The sequence below is a fragment of the Toxorhynchites rutilus genome, chromosome 3 (genome assembly GCF_029784135.1).
Source record: "Toxorhynchites rutilus septentrionalis strain SRP chromosome 3, ASM2978413v1, whole genome shotgun sequence".
In the NCBI taxonomy this organism is placed as follows: domain Eukaryota; kingdom Metazoa; phylum Arthropoda; class Insecta; order Diptera; family Culicidae; genus Toxorhynchites; species Toxorhynchites rutilus.
Genome location: NC_073746.1, coordinates 317,685,184 through 317,707,495, shown reverse-complemented (window position 1 = coordinate 317,707,495; position 22,312 = coordinate 317,685,184). Strand labels below are relative to the sequence as shown.

At 36.1% G+C, this 22,312-nt stretch overlaps 3 protein-coding genes across 3 annotated transcripts in view; 2 read left to right on the top strand and 1 right to left on the bottom strand.

The window, feature by feature from the left end:
- Positions 1-22,312, top strand: part of LOC129780254 (40S ribosomal protein S8-like) — a 263,344-nt gene that overhangs the window by 126,083 nt on the left and 114,949 nt on the right. The window lies entirely within an intron of this gene.
- On the top strand, positions 4,957-6,098 carry LOC129780266 (uncharacterized). The gene is made up of 2 exons (XM_055788332.1): positions 4,957-5,116; positions 5,186-6,098. The coding sequence occupies exons 1-2, from the start codon at positions 5,050-5,052 to the stop codon at positions 5,812-5,814; spliced, it is 696 nt and encodes a 231-aa protein (XP_055644307.1). The 5' UTR covers positions 4,957-5,049; the 3' UTR covers positions 5,815-6,098.
- On the bottom strand, positions 15,960-16,788 carry LOC129780268 (keratin, type II cytoskeletal 68 kDa, component IB-like). Its single transcript, XM_055788336.1, has 2 exons — positions 16,649-16,788; positions 15,960-16,531 (listed from the first exon to the last, which is right to left on the bottom strand). Exons 1-2 carry the CDS (start codon positions 16,716-16,718, stop codon positions 16,221-16,223), a joined length of 381 nt encoding a protein of 126 aa, XP_055644311.1. The 5' UTR covers positions 16,719-16,788; the 3' UTR covers positions 15,960-16,220.

Here is a 22,312-nt window from a genome sequence, read left to right as displayed (position 1 = left end):
TGCGATGAGTTTGTAAGAAATTAAATTCTGCGCAATTTTATATATAACATGTTATTTATTTACCTCTTTCAGTAGTCAAAACTATAAACATGTCGACAATGGTTGATTTAAAGAAGGAAATTCGAGAGCACAATCAAACACAAGTAGAAAAATGTACGATTCCTGCATGTGAGAACTACCTTGGAAAGCCCGGAACTCGGTAAAATATACGTGATTTGTTTTTGAGTTTTAGGTTACATTAGCATCATTTTCTTAGTTCTAAAACAAAATCCAGATGTCTCACCGATCGTTTACGTTTTGCGTTAGATCGCCAATAGAAATTACACTTTTTTTTCTATAAGGCTTTATACCCATTATCTTTTCCCCACGCCACAATATTTCTACTATACTTTTTCTGGGTGGTTGTTTCTGTTGGAGTTGTTTTCTGGGGCGAATTATTCCGATCACGATCTTCTGATATATATTATACACTTTAATTAACGCCTTGTATTTTCAGAGCTACGTAATTTGTATACGACAACGAAATGATGCTACCATGACCGAGTGGTTAGCGTCACACATTCTCATGCCGGGGGTTCGAGTTCAATTCCCGTTCTGGTCGAGGGATTTTTCTTTAAAGAAATGTCTCCCAACTTGCACTGTGGTTACGTGTTTTCTAGAGCTTGTCATTCAGGATACATTCAAGGCTTGTTAGGCATAAAGCCGCTATTCCATCGAGCCGACACTTAACGACATTTGATATGATATTTTTTCAGCCATTCCATGCCAAACCGGTATAGTGGTTCTCAGATTTTCGTCAAAAGTGGGAATTTTGTTCCTTATCGCAATACATTTTCTATTAGGGTGCCCATTTCCATTTTAGGGTGGTTCAAAAATCAAATTTTTCCACTTTTTCCCAAAAATGACTTTATTGAAATATTCATAACTTTTGAACCACTGAACCGATTTAGATGATCGACATTTAAAATTGAGGCCAATGGGCTAGTCATTTATTAAAAAATTTTGAACTTGCAAAAAAAATGGATTTTATTTTCGTAATCCAAGTAATCCAATCCAAGTCGGTTTTTATTGTTTTCATGGCTTTGGACTAGAGGGTGCTATATTTTTGACGTAGGATTACATCTTTCGGGAACATATTGGGGTACAAATTGAAAATCGAAAATCGAGTACATCGTGAAAATTGTCCAATTTCTAATGCTTATTGCTCAGTCGTTTCATGATGGATTCATGAGATTTTTGCGTGAATCGATCTCGGCACTCCCTAACAATTTATTATATTGAAGAAAATAATATTTGTCATGAAACTAACTATCGAACAATGGAAAAATCTCAACCCCTATCCTAACGGAAATACCCACTTCTGATTGGTTGAAATTGACGACACATGCGGCGGGTCCCTAACAGAGACATCAAAACCAAGCTGCCTGGGAGAAATCAACATTGCAAATACATGAAAGTAGGGGGAGCTTTTGTTCCTACCGAAATGTGTTCCCTAACAGAGACATCAAAACCAAGCTGCCTGGGGAAATCAACATTGCAAATACTTGAAAGTAGGGGGAGCTTTTTTCCCACCGAAATGTGTTCTTTAACAGAGATTTTAAATCAAGGTGCCTGGGGAAATCGACATTGCAAATATAAGCATGTCGGGGGCATTTTTATATTGCAAGTAAGGTGAGTGATACGATAAATTCTAGTAAATAAAATTTTAATTTGGAACTTGAATGTTGGTTGCTTCGTGAAATTTCATATTTCAATTTCAATCGTTCATTGTGAAAAATTTAGCACAAGTGTGAGTATAAAATTGTATATGGCAGTTGTGTTGAAAATGATTTGATATATGAAACGATCTATTTCAATTTTCATAAATAATAACCAAGGTTTGTTCCCGCTCGAGAACGGGTCTTTAGGTTTAAGCTTGTTGTGTTCATTTTCACCCAAGGGAAGTTAATACGGCAGAAAAATTGGAAAAGTGAAGAAATATTAGAAAAAGTGATTTCCCATATGCTCTACATATAGTATTAGGTGTTGTTGTCCAATTAAAATTCGCATTGGGTTGAAGAAACACTCAGAAAGCAAAAAATAAAAAAGAAAATTACCTTTTCCATTTCAAATAAGTTTTCTCTATATTAAAGAATAATTGATAAGTGTGTTCGGTATTGGTAATTATCTTATATTACATTGGTGAGTTTTTTTTATTTATTTCATCCATACATAACACAGGAGCCATCTCGTCTAGGATCACAAAAGGCAGGTTTCATCATATCTCGTTCCACTTCGGTATCTTTTAACTGATATGCACCATCCAACGACTGTTTACCATCCTTCTGTCATCATCACTCGGTAAACACTGGTGGAGTTAACAAACAATACCCAACAACCAAACAAAACGGCCCTTTTCAGGGCCACCAAATCATTATCAAAGAGTTTTACGATGTAATACTTCAAACATATCCAAAATCAACAGATAGTTTAACAGAATCCTACTGTGGCTTTTTTATATTTTTTCTTGGAAGCTGATTTTTTACATAACATATCTCGATTTCAAAGATGCTATATTTTTCGTTTTCGAGTTATGATTTTTCAAAGTTAACCGATGGTTCGAAAAAACAAATTTTCCATTTTTTTCCACTACAAAAATCATAACTTTTGAACTACTGGAACGATTTAGATAATCGATATATCAATCAAATTTGTTATTGTTGATTGTGTTAGTTTTTCATAATTTTTCGGTTAAAGATAGAGGGCGCTATATTTTTTTATATTTTTTCTGGAAAGCTGTGTTAGTTTTCGTTTTTGAGTTCTTATTTTGCAAATTAAATGTTTTAAAGTCTTCCTTCAATATTCCTATCTGACTAGACTAGACCTTAGCGACTAAATCCAATCTTCCCGCAAATGTGATATTTTTTCAACGAAGGCTTATTGGCTTCAATTTGATATATCGATCATCTAAATCGGTTCAGTAGCTCCAATGTTATGATTTTTATCAAAAAGTCATTTTTGGATAAAAGGGGAAAAATGATTTTTCGGACCTCCGGTTAGTTTTGAAAACTCATAACTCGAAAACAAAAAAAAAACATCTCTGATATCGAGATATGTTATGTAAATAATCCTCAGCTTTAAAAAAAAAATAAAAAAATATAGCGCCCTCTAGTCCAAGGCCATGAAAACAATAGAAAACGACTACAATCAATAATTATGAAAACAAAATCATTTTTTTTGCAAGTTCATTATTTTTTGATAAAAAGCTAGCTTATTGGCTTCAATTTGATATATCGAGCATCTAAATTGGTTCAGTGGTTCAAAAGTTATAAATTTTTGAAAAAATAGTCATTTTTGGGAAAAAGTGGAAAAATGATTTTTCGGACACTTTAAAATGGAAATGGGCACCCTAATAAAAAAATTAAAAAATACGGATCTAATGTTTTGCGATAAAGAACAAAATTGCCACTTTTGACGAAAATCTGAGAACTACTATATCGGTTCAGCACGGAATGGCTGCATATGTACAACAATTCGAAGCTAGTTTTCTTTTGTTCTCAACTTCCTCTTGATAATAACTCAATATTCTTCAAGTGAAAAGTCCTTACTAGATCACATCCATGCAAATTCATCAGCTAGAACAAATGTAAATATTGATGGGACATCGCCTCATCCTAGATAAAATTCTAGCCTGAGATGCTCGAAATCCGTCTTCATATACTTACCACTACCACTATTTAGCTCGGTTAACGATGATAACGTGGAAAATGTAATGAAATTGATATTGGATTCCGGCCGGGTCACTATCAGGGATTATTTTTGCTGACAAATGCTGGCAAATAAATGAAAAGAACAAACAAATTTTGTTATTTTTGGATCAGTCCTTCCAAAACAATGATGGAATGGAGGAGATCCCAAACTTTTCTCAGAATTGTTGATTCTTATCGTTGGACAAAAAAATCAAAGTACAAAAAAGTTGATCTTCGCATATACGTTTGAAATCATCGATCCGTTGTCTCGTTTCACGCCTATCCAAACATTTTTTGTTCACACTGTCGGTGCGACACAAATATTATGCCTCCCAAATAACACTTAAGCTACGGTGTGCGAGAGGATCAACAACAAAAAATGATAGGTATAATTGAGCATACAACGCTAGGAAAAAAAAACAAAACAAAAAAAACTTTCCAGAAACCTTACAAGATTTTCGCAATACGATTTTGTGTTTCAGTTCATGTTTTTCGTGCGTCATTAAGCAATGTGTCTATAAATAGACATTCTCAAAAATCATCATGAAATGTATATGTTAACATTAGATGAGTAGAAAGTGGTTTTTATATGTGCAAAAATGTATGCTAATTTGTCTCGGAATGGTTTCTCTTCTCTTGATTCAAAAATGGTCAGATAAATAACATATCTCCGCTTTCATCTTAATTTGATCGTAAATCATTTTTTTCGCCTGTCAAGAATTAAATATTCACAACTTGTACGTCTATTTCAAATCATTCCACGATATAGGGTTTCCTATTTTGTATTTTTTGTTGTCTGTTGATGCCCTGACTCAATTCTCGTGTAGCAAACCGACCTCACTTGCTGTTGATAGTGTGAATTCACGTGAAAAATCTGAATACCACGAAAAAGGCTTCGATCGGGGGAATTATTATTGAAAACAAAACATGAACCTATTGCGCTGATTGATAGCAGCTATCAAATTGTACTTCTTTCGCGGATAAATATGTACGCTAATGGAGTCTGGACCAATAATTAGACGGGGAGTCCCGCGAGGCCCTGGCTGGCATTGGTTAACCCTATTCAAAACTGGATTTTGATCTGCAGAGGCTTTTTTTGCTCCTTTTTTTCGCCGTATAATCACGGGAGACTGCGATAATCTCTGCGCACTCAAGCACACCTTCGCGAGAGCGGATGAAGCGATTGGTCCCACGGGGTGATGCCATCATCAAGAGCAGTAAGACGAAAATTACCACATATATAAATACGTGGGTTCGGTTCTAGCAGCATATCATTGTACATCTAAGATTCTAGAAAGACACACTTTATTCGCTCAGCGAAATGAAATCGTTCGTTTGCGTTACTGCCCTGGCGTCCATGCTGGCCGTGGCTAGCTGTGCCCCATACGGTAATTTGTGGCATTGAGCCTGAAAAATTTGAATATTAATCGAAAAAATCGAATTTACTAAAATTTCAGTGATTCTGCTGGAGGAAGCTCCTGCAGTTCGTGTGGTGCGTTCGGCTGGATATGGCAAAGGAGCGGGTGGCGGTGCCTCGGGAAGCGCTGCCAACGCAGGTGCTCAGTCTTTCAACCAAGGTGGAATTGGAGGATTCCCAGGAGGATTTGGAGGTGGTCTGTCTGGATCGGCTGCTAACGCTGCTTCCCAGTCGTTCACTCAGGGAGGAGGACTTGGTGGTGGGCTGAGCGGTAGCGCAGCCAATGCCGGATCTCAGTCATTCACTCAAGGAGGTGGTGGACATGGCGGTCTGGGTGGTAGCGCTGCCAACGCTGGAGCTCAGTCATTCAATCAAGGAGCCGGTGGATTTGGACATGGCGGTCTGGGCGGTCAGAGCGGAAGTGCTGCCAGCGCTGGATCTCAGTCGTTCACCCAGGGTGGCGGTCATGGTGGTGGTCTGAGCGGTAGTGCCGCCAATGCTGCTGCTCAATCATTCAACCAGGGTGCTGGATTCCCAGGATTCGGAGGTGGACTTTCGGGATCGTCTGCCAACGCTGCCTCGCAATCGTTCAGTCAGGGAGCTGGAGGCTTCGGTGGTATTGGTGGAGGTCATGGTGGTCATGGCAAGCACCCAATCGGAGTCCACTAAACGGTTAACGCCAGAACGACTGTCAGGGAAACTGGTTTATGACTTCACGTTTGTTCAGGGTTAATGATCATTTGGATGCAGAACACAAAGACGACACGGGAATAACAGGAAACAATAAGTATTTTTGTCAACCGTTGCAGACACGGGAATTACGATTAGATTGCAGAGGGAAACCAGTTAAAGTTATATGAAAAAAGGTCTGTTTTTTGCTCAAAGTTTAAACGGTCGACATGTGATGATTAATTTTATAATAAACTGGATGTAATGTTGCGTACACAGAACAATATTGCCTGAATGTTTTATTTGTTGTTTCATAACGCGAGTAATGGTTTGTTGTTCACTCATTTGGATCTATGTTTTTATGCCCATGTAGCAACCTTCAACATACAAATCCTGATGACAGCTACGTGTTCAACCCCTATTCCGTTTTAATTAAAAAACGCGATTAAATTGCATTTAATCCAGGAATGAAATATGTTGATTATGATAATCTTGAGAAAAAAAACAACTTCGATGTTTTCGTCGTTGCTGCATTCAATGCGTATTTTACGACAGAGATGTGTTCATTTGTCTACCGGGTGGCGCTGATGACAACCGGATACTTACAATAATCGAGGATTTTCTCCTGAAGAAGTTCTCATTTAATAAGACGTTCATTTTGGATCATTTCAAAAAATCGATTTAGCATCGATTCGCACAGGCTTTGAAACCATGTCCATTTTGCTTTTTTTGTAGCAGTAGAAAAAATCTTCGCAAATCATCAAGCTGGTCATGAGATTACTATAGCAACTGCAGAAACGTGATCCATCCGAACTGACAGTTTTCAGCAAAACACACAACATTTAGTCGTTATGATTTCCTAGGATTTTCTAGAAACTTTTCTTTCTTTGACGTGATCTATGGATCTAAGCGAAGGGTTGCAGGAAAATAAGCGCTACATTCATGTCTACGTCCTCCAGAAGCTGGCAATAGATGAAAGAGTTCATTTTTTAAATATGATGCCTTTATTAGAGCGAAAGGTTCATCATACTATTTACGCGCTACCGCCAGACAGAACTTGGTATGGATCGAGGTACATTTGTATCTCTAAAACACCAAACCAAACTTCAATCAATTTGTCGCTTCGGTTCCGACTTTTGTTCCACCTCGTTTTTGGTGCAGCCTTAAAAATTGATTTATTTGACGGGAAGATTAAGTTGGTGCACAATGAATCATAAATTTACATTTTCGGATTTTAACTTTTTCCCACATAAAGCTGGAGTCATTTTACATGAGGAATTGTTTGTTTCACTGCAGCGCTCCTAGTGACCGGTTCTGCAATGTTTTGACAACAGTTTGTTTTGGAATACCTGCTCTTTTAGTGCTGTAGTTCGTAACGATTCATTTTATTTTAATTTTATTTGTTTTATTACTATTACCCTATTGTTACTATTATTTTATTTTATTACCCAGCGAACTTCGTCCCGCCCAAAATCTTTTTTTATATGAATTCTTCCGAACATTCACGTTTTTTTACCGAGCGAACGTTCGTGGGTTCAATCGCAGATTTCTCAATTGAATCTGTACAATTTCCGTTTACTATAAATTTCCTATTACTTCTACCTACCACTTACGAACAGAAACTCACCACTATAATATAAATGCATATCTGCATATCTTGCATGATTAACTTCATGGCATGCTGGCGTAGATGTTGGTTAATCTTTCCCGATTCTCGCTTGAGCAGTAGGTTATCAATACCTAAGACAAGACCAGACAACTGGCTTCTTACTCTTCTTCGTCGTCCAAAAACGAAGCCATGACATGAAGATGCCAGAGCTGCCAAATATTATAAAATATCGGATTTTTCAAATTTCTATTTTAATGAATCGTAACATTTGGTTGGTGCGAATTCAATGATTATTGCATATTTTCAAATAGACAATCTCAAAAATATGCTTTAAAAGGATAAAATAAGTCTTTTAAATACCTACAGCTTCTAACTCTCCCATCTGCATAGTGAATGATGAGACTTTTAATTTCTTCTTAGCAATGGAAATTCTATTCCGAAATATGAAATCGCATTTGGAACCTAACGAAGCTGATTTGCCGAAGAAAATGGCAGGAGAAATGTATGTTTTGCCATCCACTTTATTCCATTGTGAAAAAACAAGGAATGACATTATAAAAAAATTTATATCTTTTCGTTTAAAAAGCGGAGAAAACAAAAAAACAAGGAAACGAAAATTTGATAGCAGGAGCATGGCATGGTAGAAATAAAATATATTAGTATCAGAAACCAAACAGATTATTATTAAACTAAACTTATGTCCATTTCCATTTTAGTGTTGTCCGAAAAACTCATTTTTTCCACTTTTTCCCAAAAATGACTTTTTCAAAAAATCATAACTTTTGAACCTCTGAACCGATTCAGATGATCAATAAATCTAATTGAAGCCAATGAGGTAGATTTTTAAAAAAAAGTATTGAACTTGGAAAGAGGGTTCTAGAGAGGTGTTTTTTTCGTTTTAGAGTCATTATTTTGTAAATTTAACATGTTTTAAGTCTTCGTTCAATATTCTTATGTGACTAGACTAGACCTATGCGACTAGAATCCTATCTTTCCGGTAAGTGTGATATTTTTTCAAAAAAGATTGGCTTATTGGCTTCAATTTAATATGTCGATCATCTCAATCAGTTCAGTAGTTCAAATGTAATAAATTTTTGCAAAAAATTATTTTTGGATAAGAGTGGAAAAATGATTTTACGGACGACCGGTTAACTTTGAAAAGTCACTCAAAAACACAAAAAAGCCTATCTGATATCGAGATATGTTATGTAATAAATCCTCAGCTTTCAAGAAAAAACATAAAATATAAAAACATAAAAACATAAAAACAAAAAACATAAAAATAACAAAAAACAACTACAATCAATAGTTACGAAAACAAAATTCGATTTCTTGGCAAGCAGAATATTTTTCCAAAAAAGATTAATTGGCTTCAATTTGATATATCGATCATCTAAATCGGTTCAGTGATTCAAAAGTTATGAATTTTTAAAAAAGGCACTTTTAGGAAAAAGTTGAAAAAAATGATTTTTCGGACCACCCTCAAATAAGAAAAGGTCACCCTAACGAAAAAATAAAAAATACGGGTTTAATATTTTGCAATAAAGAAACTACCACTTTTCATGGAAATCTGAGGAGCACTATATCGGTTTGACATGAAATGGATGTATATATATATATATATATATATATATATATATATATATATATATATATATATATATATATATATATATATATATATATATATATAAATTTTTCAATTCAATCAAAATATAGTAACAAAATAATTAGGTAAAACGTGTATACAATTCCTTCACATTTCCTCTAAACTAAGTATCGTAATATCAATTAAATTCAATTTTTTTTTAAATTCAATACAAACCCAACGTAATTTATTTGTATTGGCAACACTGGAAAAATCGACTTTGTTTACAAAATTTATCGAAATCGACCAATCAGAAATCAGAAAGACTGACAGAAATTTGGTCCGTAAAAGACCCCCTATTGTCTGATCTTATCTTAGATCAATACAAGATAGGTTGAAATTTGTCATATTTGAATGTCGTGATCGTAAATATTTTCGGCACTATAGTGTAGTGTTCTCAAACATTTCCGTGAGTGGCGTGCTATTGATCGACAGGATCATAGGAAGTGTCGTAGTGGAACCCTGGATCAGAAGCTGCAAACAGTAAACTTAAGCAGAATCTAGTGTACAGAAGACGTGCCTGTAAGTTGTACAATGAGATTCTACGAAGTATGAAGGATACATCCTCGTGAACGATGAAATGTACGGGCAGCTTCTCGGACAAAAAGTTCTATAAAGCTACTACTGGTCGAGGAGATGTCCCTAGCAAATTCAAATTTGTTTTTTCCGACAAATTAGCTTATGATCTTGCAAGGTATTTGCAGCTGCGGACAAGAATCCCAGGTTTACGTGGCAAACAAGACTGTAGACTTTAAAATGTACAAACAGGAGAACTTGAAAAAATTGTTCCGTATTGCATATTATTCCGTACATAAAAGCAGCTCGTAATGGATCTGTAAAGTTTTGGTCTGATTTGGCAAGCTGCCACTACAGCGGAGAAGTACTTCAGTGGCATCGAGACAACGGGGTCAATTCGACCAACTGACGTCAATTCCGCCCAATTGAGAAATATTGGGTAATTGTCAAACAGAAGACAACCAGAGATGAAGGAATGGTGGAACAAAATGGTCGCTCAGATTAGTCAACAAAATGTCCAAAATATGATTAGTGATAATCGAAGTTCGAAACTTCATCGAATCGGGATAATTTTTTTCGCTTTTTTTTAACTATTTTCTTTTTACCAGCTCAAATGAAAAAGTGGTAGAACAAAATATCAAATACGGTTGTCAGCAGTAAAGGGTGTGTCACATCAAATTGCATCACGGAAAAAATGCTGTAGAAATTCGCCCAGTAGACCGATCCTTTTGAAAATTGTAGACAGTAAAATAAAAACTATTAAACAACTTTTGGCATTTTCTTTTTATTCATACTTCGAGCCCAAGCCCGTATGCTCGCACCTTCCTCTTTACCCCGTCCATAAGGTTCTGTACAACGTCAGGTTGTAGTTTTTTTTTAACAGAAATCCATTTTCTCTTGAAGTCCGCCTCCGATTTGACAACTTTTGGGTTCTTCCGGAGGGCCTGCTTCATAATCGCCCAATATTTCTCTATTGGGCGAAGCTCCGGCGCGTTGGGCGGGTTCATTTCCTTTGGCACGAAGGTGACCCCGTTGGCTTGGTATCACTCCAACACGTCCTTTGAATAGTGGCACGAAGCGAGATCCGGCCAGAAGATGGTCGGGCCCTCGTGCTGCTTCAATAGTGGTAGTAAGCGCTTCTGTAGGCACTCCTTAAGGTAAACCTGCCCGTTTACCGTGCCGGTCATCACGAAGGGGGCGCTCCGCTTTCCGCAAGAGCAGATCGCTTGCCACACCATGTACTTTTTTCAAACTTGGATAGTTTCTGCTTGCGAATCTCCTCCGGAACGCTGAATTTGTCCTCTGCGGAGAAGAACAACAGGCCCGGCAGCTGACGAAAGTCCGCTTTGACGTAGGTTTCGTCGTCCATTACCAGGCAATGTGGCTTCGTCAGCATTTCGGTGTACAGCTTCCGGGCTCGCGTCTTCCCCACCATGTTTTGCCTTTCGTCGCGGTTAGGAGCCTTCCGAACCTTGTATGTACGCAGGCCCTCCCGCTGCTTGGTCCGCTGGACGAATGAACTTGACAAATTCAGCTTATTGGCGACATCCCGGACCGAACTTCTCGGATCACGTCTAAACTGCTTAACTACGCGCTTGTGATCTTTTTCACTGACGGAGCATCCATTTTTGCCGTTCTTCACCTTCCGGTCGATGGTTAGTACTCTGCTGACCGTGGATTGGACGATTCCCAGCATCTTACCGATGTCCCGATGTGACAACTCCGGATTCTCGAAATGAGTGCACAGGATTAATTCACGACGCTCTTTTTCGTTCGACGACATTTTTCCAAATTTACGAAAAATTGACAGTGAAGCATGGCCAACGTGATCTATACACTCTTATCTGATTATAAGCGAAAGCTGAAGATATAATTCCTAAAAATTAAATTTCTACAGCGTTTTTTTCCGTGATGCAATTTGATGTGACACACCCTTTACTGTGCAAAAAATGATGAGTGGTATCACACGAAAAGGTCGAAAATTCACCCGAAAAGCTGGCGAATAATTTTCGTGTATTTTTCCCTTAAAGTTCATCAAAAAACCTACAAAATGACATCCTTCCCTTTCTTTTGTACGTTATTTCTATGCTGATAAATGTCCTACTTTATGCGACCAAATTATAACTGTAACAGTCTTTAGCAAGCCTTGACAGTTAAGGGTACACCTTAGAGTGACCACCAAATATAAGGATCGTGATTGCGATCGATTCGAAATGTGTTTACTTAACAGTTGATTCCGTTAGCAATTGGATTTTTTTTTTGGATTTCGTTAACAATCGGAATTGCCAATTGGAATTGAATCGTTCTTTGTGCAGTCTCTTCCTTGTTCGCATACAAAAGAACTTGATGTTTTTTGTTCTTTATTGAAAAGGGTTCAATAGCCTGACGAGCACCATTGTCGATTCGTCAATTTAGTGAGAATGTCACCACATAGGTGGTAGTTCTGTTTTCTAACAACTTTTTGATGTTTTCTTTGAAAAAAATTACAACTAATCCTAATTTTGTCCACAGTCAACATAGCGATATAGTGTATTCCACAAAGTTTTATATCTTATTAAAATATGAACTTTATATCTTTTATAGCTTCTGGAATATAAGACATTATTGTAAAAAAAAATTGTACTTTTTTATGAAAATTCGAACAATTTCCTACATTTCATCCTTTGACCAGAATTTTGTAGGTGCCATAGTTTTTGAGTTATATTTTTTTGTAAAAAATCAATTTTTTGAAAAAAATCGAATTCTTTTTTGAATATTTCAAGTATGCAAAGTTGCTTAAATGACCAATGTCTTTACACCCACAACCTTTAACTGCTACCTGAGATGGTGCTGTCAACTCCTAAGACGAGTTGGCTTGAAATTCGTCAGTTTTAACCCACGTTCAGTGCTCGCTCCACTTCGCCTTTCGCCTCCAGGAAGTTTGAACTCAATCCAAAAGTTGCGCAAAATGTTACAACGGTCTACAATTCTGCGTAAAAAATCTAGGAAGAATGTCTATATCGTATATGATAGGGAGAAGGGCATTCAAAGTCAAAAAAAAAATAGTTTCTTTTCACTATATTCAGGTTCAAAAATTGCGAAGTCGTTCAAATTGGCTAAATCGACTATGTGCAGTGCAGTACCATAAATTATCAAAATTTATCCACGAATAGTCCACGATGGTCACGAGGAGAAAAGGTTGTAAAAAATCTATTTTTTCTTCCAAGTGGTATGTGGACAGCCCCAAAGCTGTTTTATAGCGAATTTTTCACTCTAAAAAAAATGCAGCCGGTTATTATTTTACAATTTTTTTTTTCCTTTTGAACGGTTGTCGACAATAACTATATGTTCTCAATTCATCGAGATTACAATGGCAATCAAGGTGTTTCGAATGGTACGATCAACATAAACAGCTCGCCGATGCATCATCACTTATCCACTATTTTGATGTGTACAAACATCTCCTTCACTAGCCATCTTTTCATTCGATTGAGACGTTGGATGAAGCCTCCATAGCGTGGCAAGAATGATGGGTTCCTATCGACTGTTTGACCGGTACGGCAACCAACCATTTTAATTATCCATTAGACCAGGGATTCTCAAACCATCTAGACAAAAGACCAGAATGAATCGATACCATTCTTTAAAAAAAATAACTTTATCTTATTTATACAAAATACTTATCAATTAAAAACTTTGCGGTTGAATAAGTGAGTAAACTTGACATCATTTTCACATAAAATTCAATAAATATCAAGTGTAAAAAATAGTTATCAGTACAAATTCAGCCATTCCATGTCAAACCAATGTAGTGGTTTTCAGATTTTCGTGAAAAGTGGTAATTTTGTTCTTTATCGCAAAACATTAGGCCCGTATTTTTTTTATTTTTTCATTACGGTGACCATTTCCTACACCGATTTCGATGATCAACATATCAACTAGTCTACTTTGCAAAAATATTACACTTGCAAAAAAATGGATTTTTTTTTCATATTATTGATTGTATTTGTTTTTTTTCTAGTTTACATGGTTTCGGGACCAAGGCCGATATATTTTTTTATATTTTTTCATGAAAGCTCAGAATTTTTTAAATAACATATCAAAAAATCAGAGAGGTGTTTCATTCGTTTTGAAGTCATGATTTTTCAAAGTTAACCGATGGTCCAAAGAATCAATTTTTCCCTTTTTTCCACAAATGAAAAATTCATAGCTTTTGAAATACTAGACCGACTCAGATGATCGACATATCAAATCGAAGCCAATGAGATAATCATTCATTGGAAAAATATTACATTTGCAAAAAAATTGATTTTGTTTTCATAATTATTGGTCGTATTTGTTTTTCATAGTTTACCTGGTTTCCTGGGCGCTATATTTGTTTATATTTTTTTCTTGAAAGCTGGGGTTCTGTACTTAACCTATCCAAAAATCAGATAAGTGTTTTTTTTTTCGTTTTTGAGTTATGATTATTCATAGTTTAGATGTTTTGGTTGCAATAGCCTAATGAACAAAGAATAAGAACATAGGAATTCTATTTTTTTGCAAGTGTAATATATTTGAAAAAAGAATAGCTCATTGGCTTTAATTTGATATGTCGGTCATTTGAATCGGTCCAGTAGTTCAAAAGTTATGAATTTTTAAATAAAGGCATTTTTGGAGAAAGGGGAACATTTGACTTTTTAGACCATCGGTTTTTTCATATTATTTGTTTATTTATTTAGGCTCATTAGCATTTTAACTGTAACAGAGACGGGTTCAAATCGTGTACAAGTTACATGTTTATGGTTTCTATAAGTTGTAAATTACGCAGTAGTAGACATTTCAGGTGTAAGAGTATTCATTCTGTTCTTCCATTGTTCAGTAGACCGGGCAGCGGAGACAGTTGATATGATCATTGTTGGGTTATTAATAGCACAAAAACCCGATGTTTCTTGCAGAGCAGAGAAGTTGTATGGATGAATCGATCTTCATCATTTGTGAAGGGTAATTCCGTTCGACCGTAGAGCGTTCTCCATCACTGATGATTGTTGCGTGGACGTAGTTATCCTATAACAACACAAAGATGGTCAATTGAGGGCCCTGAGTTTTAAACTCATGATCGATCGCTTAGTAAGCGAACGTGAAACCAATGTGGCTACGAAGACCCTCTTGACCATCGGTTAACTTTGAAAAATAATAACTTCAAAACGAAAAAAAACACCTCTCTGAATTTTGGATATGTTGTGTAAAAAATCCTCAGCTTTCAAGAAAAAATATTTAAAAAATGGTCCCGAGACCATGAAAACTATGGAAAACAAATATAGTCAATAATTATGAAAATAAAATCCAATTTTTTGGGAGTGTTTTATTTTTTTCAAAGAAGATTGGTTTATTGCCTTTAATTTGATATGTCGATCATCGAAATCGGTGTAGGAAATGGTCACCGTAATGAAAAAATAAAAAAATACGGGTCTAATGTTTTGCGATAAAGAACAAAATTACCACTTTTCACGAAAATCTGAGAACCACTATATCGGTTTGTTATGGAATGGCTGATTTACAACAATAATACTTCCTGCTAAAATATTAGTCATTCTTATAACAAGTTGGTGGACGTAACACAACTTATACAGTATCTTGAAAGTTTCCAATAAGAACTTGTGTTAATTAATAGAGGTCGATTATTGGACCTTGACGATCCTCGAAGCAGTTTTCGTTCTTGTCGACCCCTGAGAAACCGGCGTCGACCCCAAGGGGTCGATATCGACCACTTTGAGAATCTTTGCATTAGACTAAAGATTATCTCAATCGCCATCGAATTGTTGGGTCGACTTTAGAAAAATAGTCCACCCTATTCCACGATAACTGATTTGCGGCAGTGAACCATTCTTATACCGGAAATACAGAGATAATTAGTTCGAACAGACCTGATATTCTGATGATCTTCTCATTTAAACTGTGCATTTGGCAGCTTTTCATCATTTGTGAAGGGTAATTCCGTTCAATCCGTTCCAACAAATGACATATTATGTAACATCGGTAAAAATTCTTCTGATTTTTTTTTTCTCGCATCGTGATCAATCGTATTGAACATGAAGATCGATTACTTAAAGAAATAATAAAAATGAACGAATAAAATCACGTTGATAATCATTCGAGGGATATCTCTCCAAGCTTCATAAGAAAGCAGTATTCCTTCTAGTATTTGTCAGATTAAGATAACCGGTTATCGGAAATTTAAATATCAAACGGTTCTGTTAAGCGCTTTCGCTTTTCAGAAGATGTTTTTATGTAGATTTCTATTCCGACGACGACGACTGGGATTGAATCTATTCAGTCAGTACACTCCATTATGAGAGATCGAATATGGATTGGATGGACAATGCATTTACCTAAAGAACAGATTTCGTGTCGTTGTTTTTTTAATTTTTTTCTTTAATGTTTAAAGATCTTTCGTGGAAAACATTTTATCACATATAATCATCTTAAGCTCCCTTCGTTGCATTTCATAAATTCCAAAAATGCATGTACATAAATTATTGTGTGTATAACTGACTCGCTTCGAATTACATCCTAGAATTAGTTAATCAAAGCTCATGATTCTCAAAATCTTACTGGGACCAGAATGAGAATGAAGTACAGGACCGTTGATCAAGGCGTCAAGGCCACACAGATCTAACCGCTAAATGACTGGGAACCAGCGTTGGCAGCCGATCCACTGAATCCACCGAATCCGGGGAATCTACCGCCACCTCCGCTGGAGAAGCTCTGAGACTGAGCGCTGGCTGCACTGCCGCTGAACCCTGGGAATCCACCAAATCCGCCACCGGCGGAGAAGGACTGAGAGGCGGCGTTTGCTGAACTTCCAGACAAGCCACCACCAAATCCACCAGCGTTAAAGCTCTGGGCACCTGCGTTCGCTGCGCTACCACCGAACTGGGCCGCTCGGGCGACTCGGGTCACTTCCACAGGAACCAGGTAAGCAACTGCAACATGACGGAAATAAAAAAGTTGACATAAATTGTTTTCAAACACTTGTTCTGTTAGATTTTAATCCGCATCTATTGGCAACACTATAGAACAATTCTTGAGCAAACACTCACTTTGGTATGGCGCACAGTTGGCTGCAACCAGAATGGTGGCCAGAACAGCAGCAGCGAAGACAGCCTTCATTTTCTGTAACTTCTTTGTTTTTACTCCGAACGCTATCAGTTACACGTTGACAATGATATTGTGCCATCTTCTGAAGTCTGCTTTATATATCCGGAGGGGAGAATTTCCTGCCGGCCCGGTAGCACAATACCAGTTTTTCCGCAGACGTTTGCGTGCACAACGCGCTTATTTTGGATATGATAATAAGATCTGTCCCCTCCTCGGGCGCATAATGGACGCCATCCGATGCTCTGCATTAGCGTGTTGTATACGCATCTTGTGGTCGATAGTCGGATGAGAGGATCCGCGATCGTGCAGCTGGTTTCGGTTTCTGGTTTTTACAACTGCTGTTGGGCTTCCTTGGATAAAACCAAATGTTGTTTTATGAATTTGCGTTCATGATTCATCATACTAAACGATTTTTATTGTCACCAAATAGACGGTAATTGTTTGGGGATTTTCGACCGTATCAATGTGACTCGGGAAAGGTTTGAGTTACACTGGCTATTCAGTGAACTCCACCGCACTGTTGGATTCAGTTGAAATGAACAAATCTTCCAAACATGAGCTGAGCGAAAAACTCTGTTCCATATAATTAATGCTGAGAAAGTTTTCGATAAATATAATATTGGTATGTCAAACAAGTGAAAAATGTTTGTGGAAGCGAACATGTCTCTTTCAGTGATATTTCGCTGAGGGTCGTGAAGAAACAGATTACGATCGAAAAGAAATCGAGAGAGCAAACATTGTCGCTTTTATAACAAATATATCGAATCCTATAAATATACTCATTAGATATATTTTTATGATGTGTCCCAAATAGCTCTTCAGATTTCCGAATACACCTCTTTGTACATCAGGTAAGTATTCATTCAAAAATATTTCGAGATATTCATTTGTAAGACCGAACACTTTTGATAATTTTTGTCTGAAGTATCCGACAGCTCGTGTCCTGCTCTCCTGCATTATGAGTCCGATAAACCCCCTGTTATGTTTTCGAATGTCTTCCGATATCAGCACGTGGTAATATTTACGGAGGAGTACGGTATTCCATCAATGGTAGTGAATGGTTCGCTTTCATGTGTTAACTTTCGAATGCGTGTGTTTTTTTCAACCAATCTTTCAATCGAAACACCATCTAAGGATGAAACAAAATGAATAACATGAAATTTATGGAAAAACTGAAACAAATCATTCATCAAATCACTTCACTTCTGATAAGATTCATAAACTGGCACACACCTTCTCCAGTTACCAAGCCGACCAAGACAGCCGGTTACACCAAATCTTCATCTGACAATTTCGCTGGTGATTTATCCCTTCATCTTCAGCTCCCGCTTCATTATCGCCCTATAATCTTCCATTGGACGGTTCTGGGGTCAGATTGATGGACTGAGTTCTTTTGGGATGATATGGATTCCATTGTCGTTGAACCATTGCAGAACGTTCTTGCTGTAATGGTAGGTGGACCGTCATGGGACTTGAAGGGTACAATCCGTTTGTGGAGACACACCCTTTTGTGTACTTCCGAATTCATTGTCTTATCCGTCACAAAAACACTGGCATAGATTTATTGTCGATCAAGACAAACCCACCGCGTCTAGCCAGCACCAGTTCGTACAGTTCTTGTTCCAAAACTCCGTTATGTTGTCTACTTGCTAGTTAATACGTTGAGCCCCGTGTCGGTCCCTAAGGATCGACGTTGAGCTTTTGAGCTTTCTAGACGAATTTCTGAGTAATTTGTTTTATACAATAAATATCTATGCGAGCGGGAACTGACACTGATATTGTGCAAATTGTGCAAAACGAGTTTTAATCCCAGTTTAATCCGAGTTCATAGGATTAGCCTTAACTTTCCGAATGAATGTCAACCGCAGTTAACGATAAAGGGTTTAACTACGACGCTTGATTTGCACTTTTCGGGCAGTCGTGAGAGCATCCTTGTACTTTTTAATCACTCGCACCACAGTACTTCTAGTATAACCCAGCAGTTTTCGTAGTTGCCGAGTTGACATTTATGAGTTTTACTGTACATGATTGCCATTCTTTTCTCCTTCTGCATGATGTGTATATCGATAACAGCGTTAGTTTTAAAATGTGATAAAAATAGACCGATCAGAATTGTTCACAAACAACGCAATCAAAAGCTTGTTTATCCTTATACAAAACGTTTATTCGATCATATTTCGATTTGTTTGATCTACTTAGACTGCGCTATCAAAAAAGATGATCCTCGTTCTGATCGCATAATTTTTTTTTAACATTTTTTTACAAATAGAATTCGTTTCTTAGCACTTCGACAAATGCTTGTTAGAGTCTTTTATAGCTACTAGATAAAACTTGTTCAGTTTCTGATGAGCTTAAAAAAAAAACGATAAAATGAACGAGCTTCAAACCTTCACATCGATGGTCCACATTTAGAGCACTTTAAAGTGTAATGCCAAGCAGTCGAAAATGATCTTAAAAAATATTGCTAATACTAATTTCAGTACAGCGTCATGTGTTGTACAAAAGTTGCTTTAGACTTGAAGAAACGTATTCAAAACGTTTCTCTGGCATATTATCCATGTAAATATCGATGGTTGATGAAAAGCTTCAATTTGGTCTAAATAATATTTTATACAACATACAGTCCAGCGTATCGTCTTATTGAGCACTCAATGTTATTGTTCGACCATTCAACTGACTAGTTTTATTACCGTTAATGGTCGGTTCATGTTGATTGGGCGAAGTGTTAACAATGAACTAAAAGATATATCTCAGGCTCAAATTGCGTCTGTTCAGATTTTTCATGAGTTGTTGAACAAACGAAAATAAAAGCACTCTCAAAACGATTCACTGGCGTATTATGCAGGTGAATATCAATGGTTGAACATAAGCTTCAATTTGGCCTGAATAAACCTTCATATCAGCCATCCCATGCCAAACCGATATAGTGGTTCTCAGATTTTTGTTTGAAGTGGTAATTGGGTTCTTTATCGCAAAACATTTTCAAAAATTCATAACTTTTGAACCACTGACCCGATATAGGTAATCGACGTATTAAATTGAAGCTTCACTTTTAAGGGGGTATTCTAGTGTAGAGACACGAATTTCGGACGTTTTTTCGAACTCCGTAAAAATAAAACAAAGAATATTTTTACTATCCATTATATCATTATTCGTTTATCTATCTTTCAACAATAAAACAAAAATAGGACGGAAAACAAATATTCATAATTAGAATAGTTACATGCTGGTGAAGTGAGGGTGTTCAAAAAAAAGTTGTGCCATGGCGTACACGATTCCAGTCCTTCTGGTTATCTGAAACAAAAAAATCGAACAGATTCTGAATCAGTAAAGATGTCGCTATGGCATGAACCTCGGACAAGTCAAAAACATGGGTTTTAACAAAATGGCGGCCGTTTGAAAACAAAAATGCTGTTTAAAAGGGTTTTTTTTGCGTTTACCGATTTTTTAAAAATAATAAAATTAAAAAGTTATAATTTTTTATTGGTTCATGCGATAGAGAGATGTATGCAGATGTATTTGATGATGTATTTTCATATAAATTTGACATAAATCGGTTCAGTAGAACTTGAGATATCGTGTACGCCAGTTTGAAAAAACTAGTTTCGAGAAAAACGCGTTTGAAGTTCATTGTTATGGCCGTACCAGGTTAGATACCGCATCACAAAAATGGCTCTAACTCGGTAAATAATATGATTTTCGATATGTCCTTTCTAGAGTATATTCTTGAATGTCTAAACTACAGAAATATGAAGGAAAAAAAATTTAATTTTTTTCAAATTTCTAGACTAGAATACTCCCTTAATATCGTACTTGCGAATTGGATTCTAGTCGCATAGGTCTAGTCTAATCACATAGGAATATTGAACGAAGACTTAAAACATGTGAAATTTGCAAAGTAATAACTCAAAAACGAAAAATAACACCTGTCTGAATTTCGGATATGTTATGTAAAAAAGCTCAGCTTTCCACAAAAAAATATTAAAAAATACAGCGCCCTTTATCTTAAACCGAGAAAACTTTGATAAACTAACTCAATCAATAATTACAAAAACGAAAATCCAAATTTCTCGCAAAAGTAATATTTTTTGTCAAATCAAAGTAACTCAAAAGCTTCAATTTGATACGACAATCATCTGAATCGGTCCAGTAGTTCAAAAGTTTTGAATTTTTTTTAGTGAAAAAAGGAGGAAAATTGTTTTCTCGAACCATCGGTTAACTTTGAAAAATTATATCTCAAAAACGAAACAAGCATCTCTGATATCGGGATATGTTATTTGAACAAAATCCTCAGCTATCATGAGAAAATATAGCGCCCTTATTTTGCGAGTTATATTTTTTAATAAAAGATTGCTCTTTGCTAGCTCATTGACTTCAATTTGATATGTCGATCATCTGAACCGGTTCAGATGGTTCAAAAGTTATGAATTTTTGAAAAAAAATCGTTTTTGGAAAAAAATGGAAAAAAATGATTTCCTAAAGTGGAAATGGGCACCCTAATAAAAAAATAAAAAGTACGGATCTAATGTTTTGCAATAAAGAACAAAATTACCACTTCTGATGAAAATCTGAGAACCACTATATAAGTTGGGCATGTAATGACTAGTGACTAGTTTAATAACAGCTAATGATTGTTTGATGGGTAGTCGGTTCTGTTGTTTGTTGTTAGCAATTTTTGTTTTGAAAGAGTCTTATTTCGACAAAAAACCGGCTTGTTAAAATATAAAAATCAATCATAAAAAATTCTAGTACATATTTTTAGAAATTTTAGGTGAGAGAGAAAATTCGTCAAAAACATTGATAATCTCGTTTTTACATTGTGCACGATTTTTTGGCTATAATCAACAGATATCATTGAGCAACTGCAATATTCTTCTAATATGGTTCCGTAAGACTTTTTTTTGTTTTGCAAAACACCTATAATTTTTTTTATATTTCAAATATGAGTAATTCTAAGCAAAAATGAAATATTTCAGCTTTAAAGTGAAAGTAATTTGGCTATTATGGGTTCAGTGGAGTAAAAATAACGATTTTGGTAGATTCTAGTTGAAGCCTCATCAGGAATTGTTTAATATTATATTGCAGCGAATAAACTAACTTTTATGTTTTTCACCTCTTAAATGTTACTCAAATCCACTAATTCCGACATTGCATAATTATACCCTGTATTAAATTTTTTTAAACTTCAAACGGAAGCAACAGAATTGTCTTACGTAGCGTTATTTTTTAGTTAGAGCTAGCTTAAGGTAAACAGAGTCCGAAACAGCGAAAAAGTTACTGTTTTTGTCAGAATTTTGAATTTTTATGTGAGAAAGGTATTTTATAACTTTAACTCAAAAATTAAGTTCTTCCGATAACAGAAGTATATGTATAGAAAACAAATTAAAAACAATATTTCTTTGACTCGATTATATACAGGATTCGATTATATACAGTGAAAAGAAATCGGAGACTGTATTTAATCGAGTCCGCTGGATGCCATTCGATATAAGACATGAAAAAAGGAATTCGCAACGAGAATTTAAATCGATTTTGGGAAATAGGCTTGAAAAGTGTTTCAAAGGGGTCTACTTTGAGGGCGCTATAATAAATTTCATTTAACGATA

What these genes read in the sequence shown, in the direction of transcription:
- LOC129780268 (XM_055788336.1), bottom strand. Translation starts at nt 16,718, where the DNA reads ATGAAGGCTGTCTTCGCTGCTGCTGTTCTGGCCACCATTCTGGTTGCA. An exon ending in CAACTGTGCGCCATACCAAA is followed by an intron (nt 16,532 to 16,648) that starts GTGAGTGTTTGC and finishes GTCATGTTGCAG; the next exon opens with TTGCTTACCTGGTTCCTGTG.
- LOC129780266 (XM_055788332.1), top strand. Translation starts at nt 5,050, where the DNA reads ATGAAATCGTTCGTTTGCGTTACTGCCCTGGCGTCCATGCTGGCCGTG. An exon ending in GGCTAGCTGTGCCCCATACG is followed by an intron (nt 5,117 to 5,185) that starts GTAATTTGTGGC and finishes CTAAAATTTCAG; the next exon opens with TGATTCTGCTGGAGGAAGCT.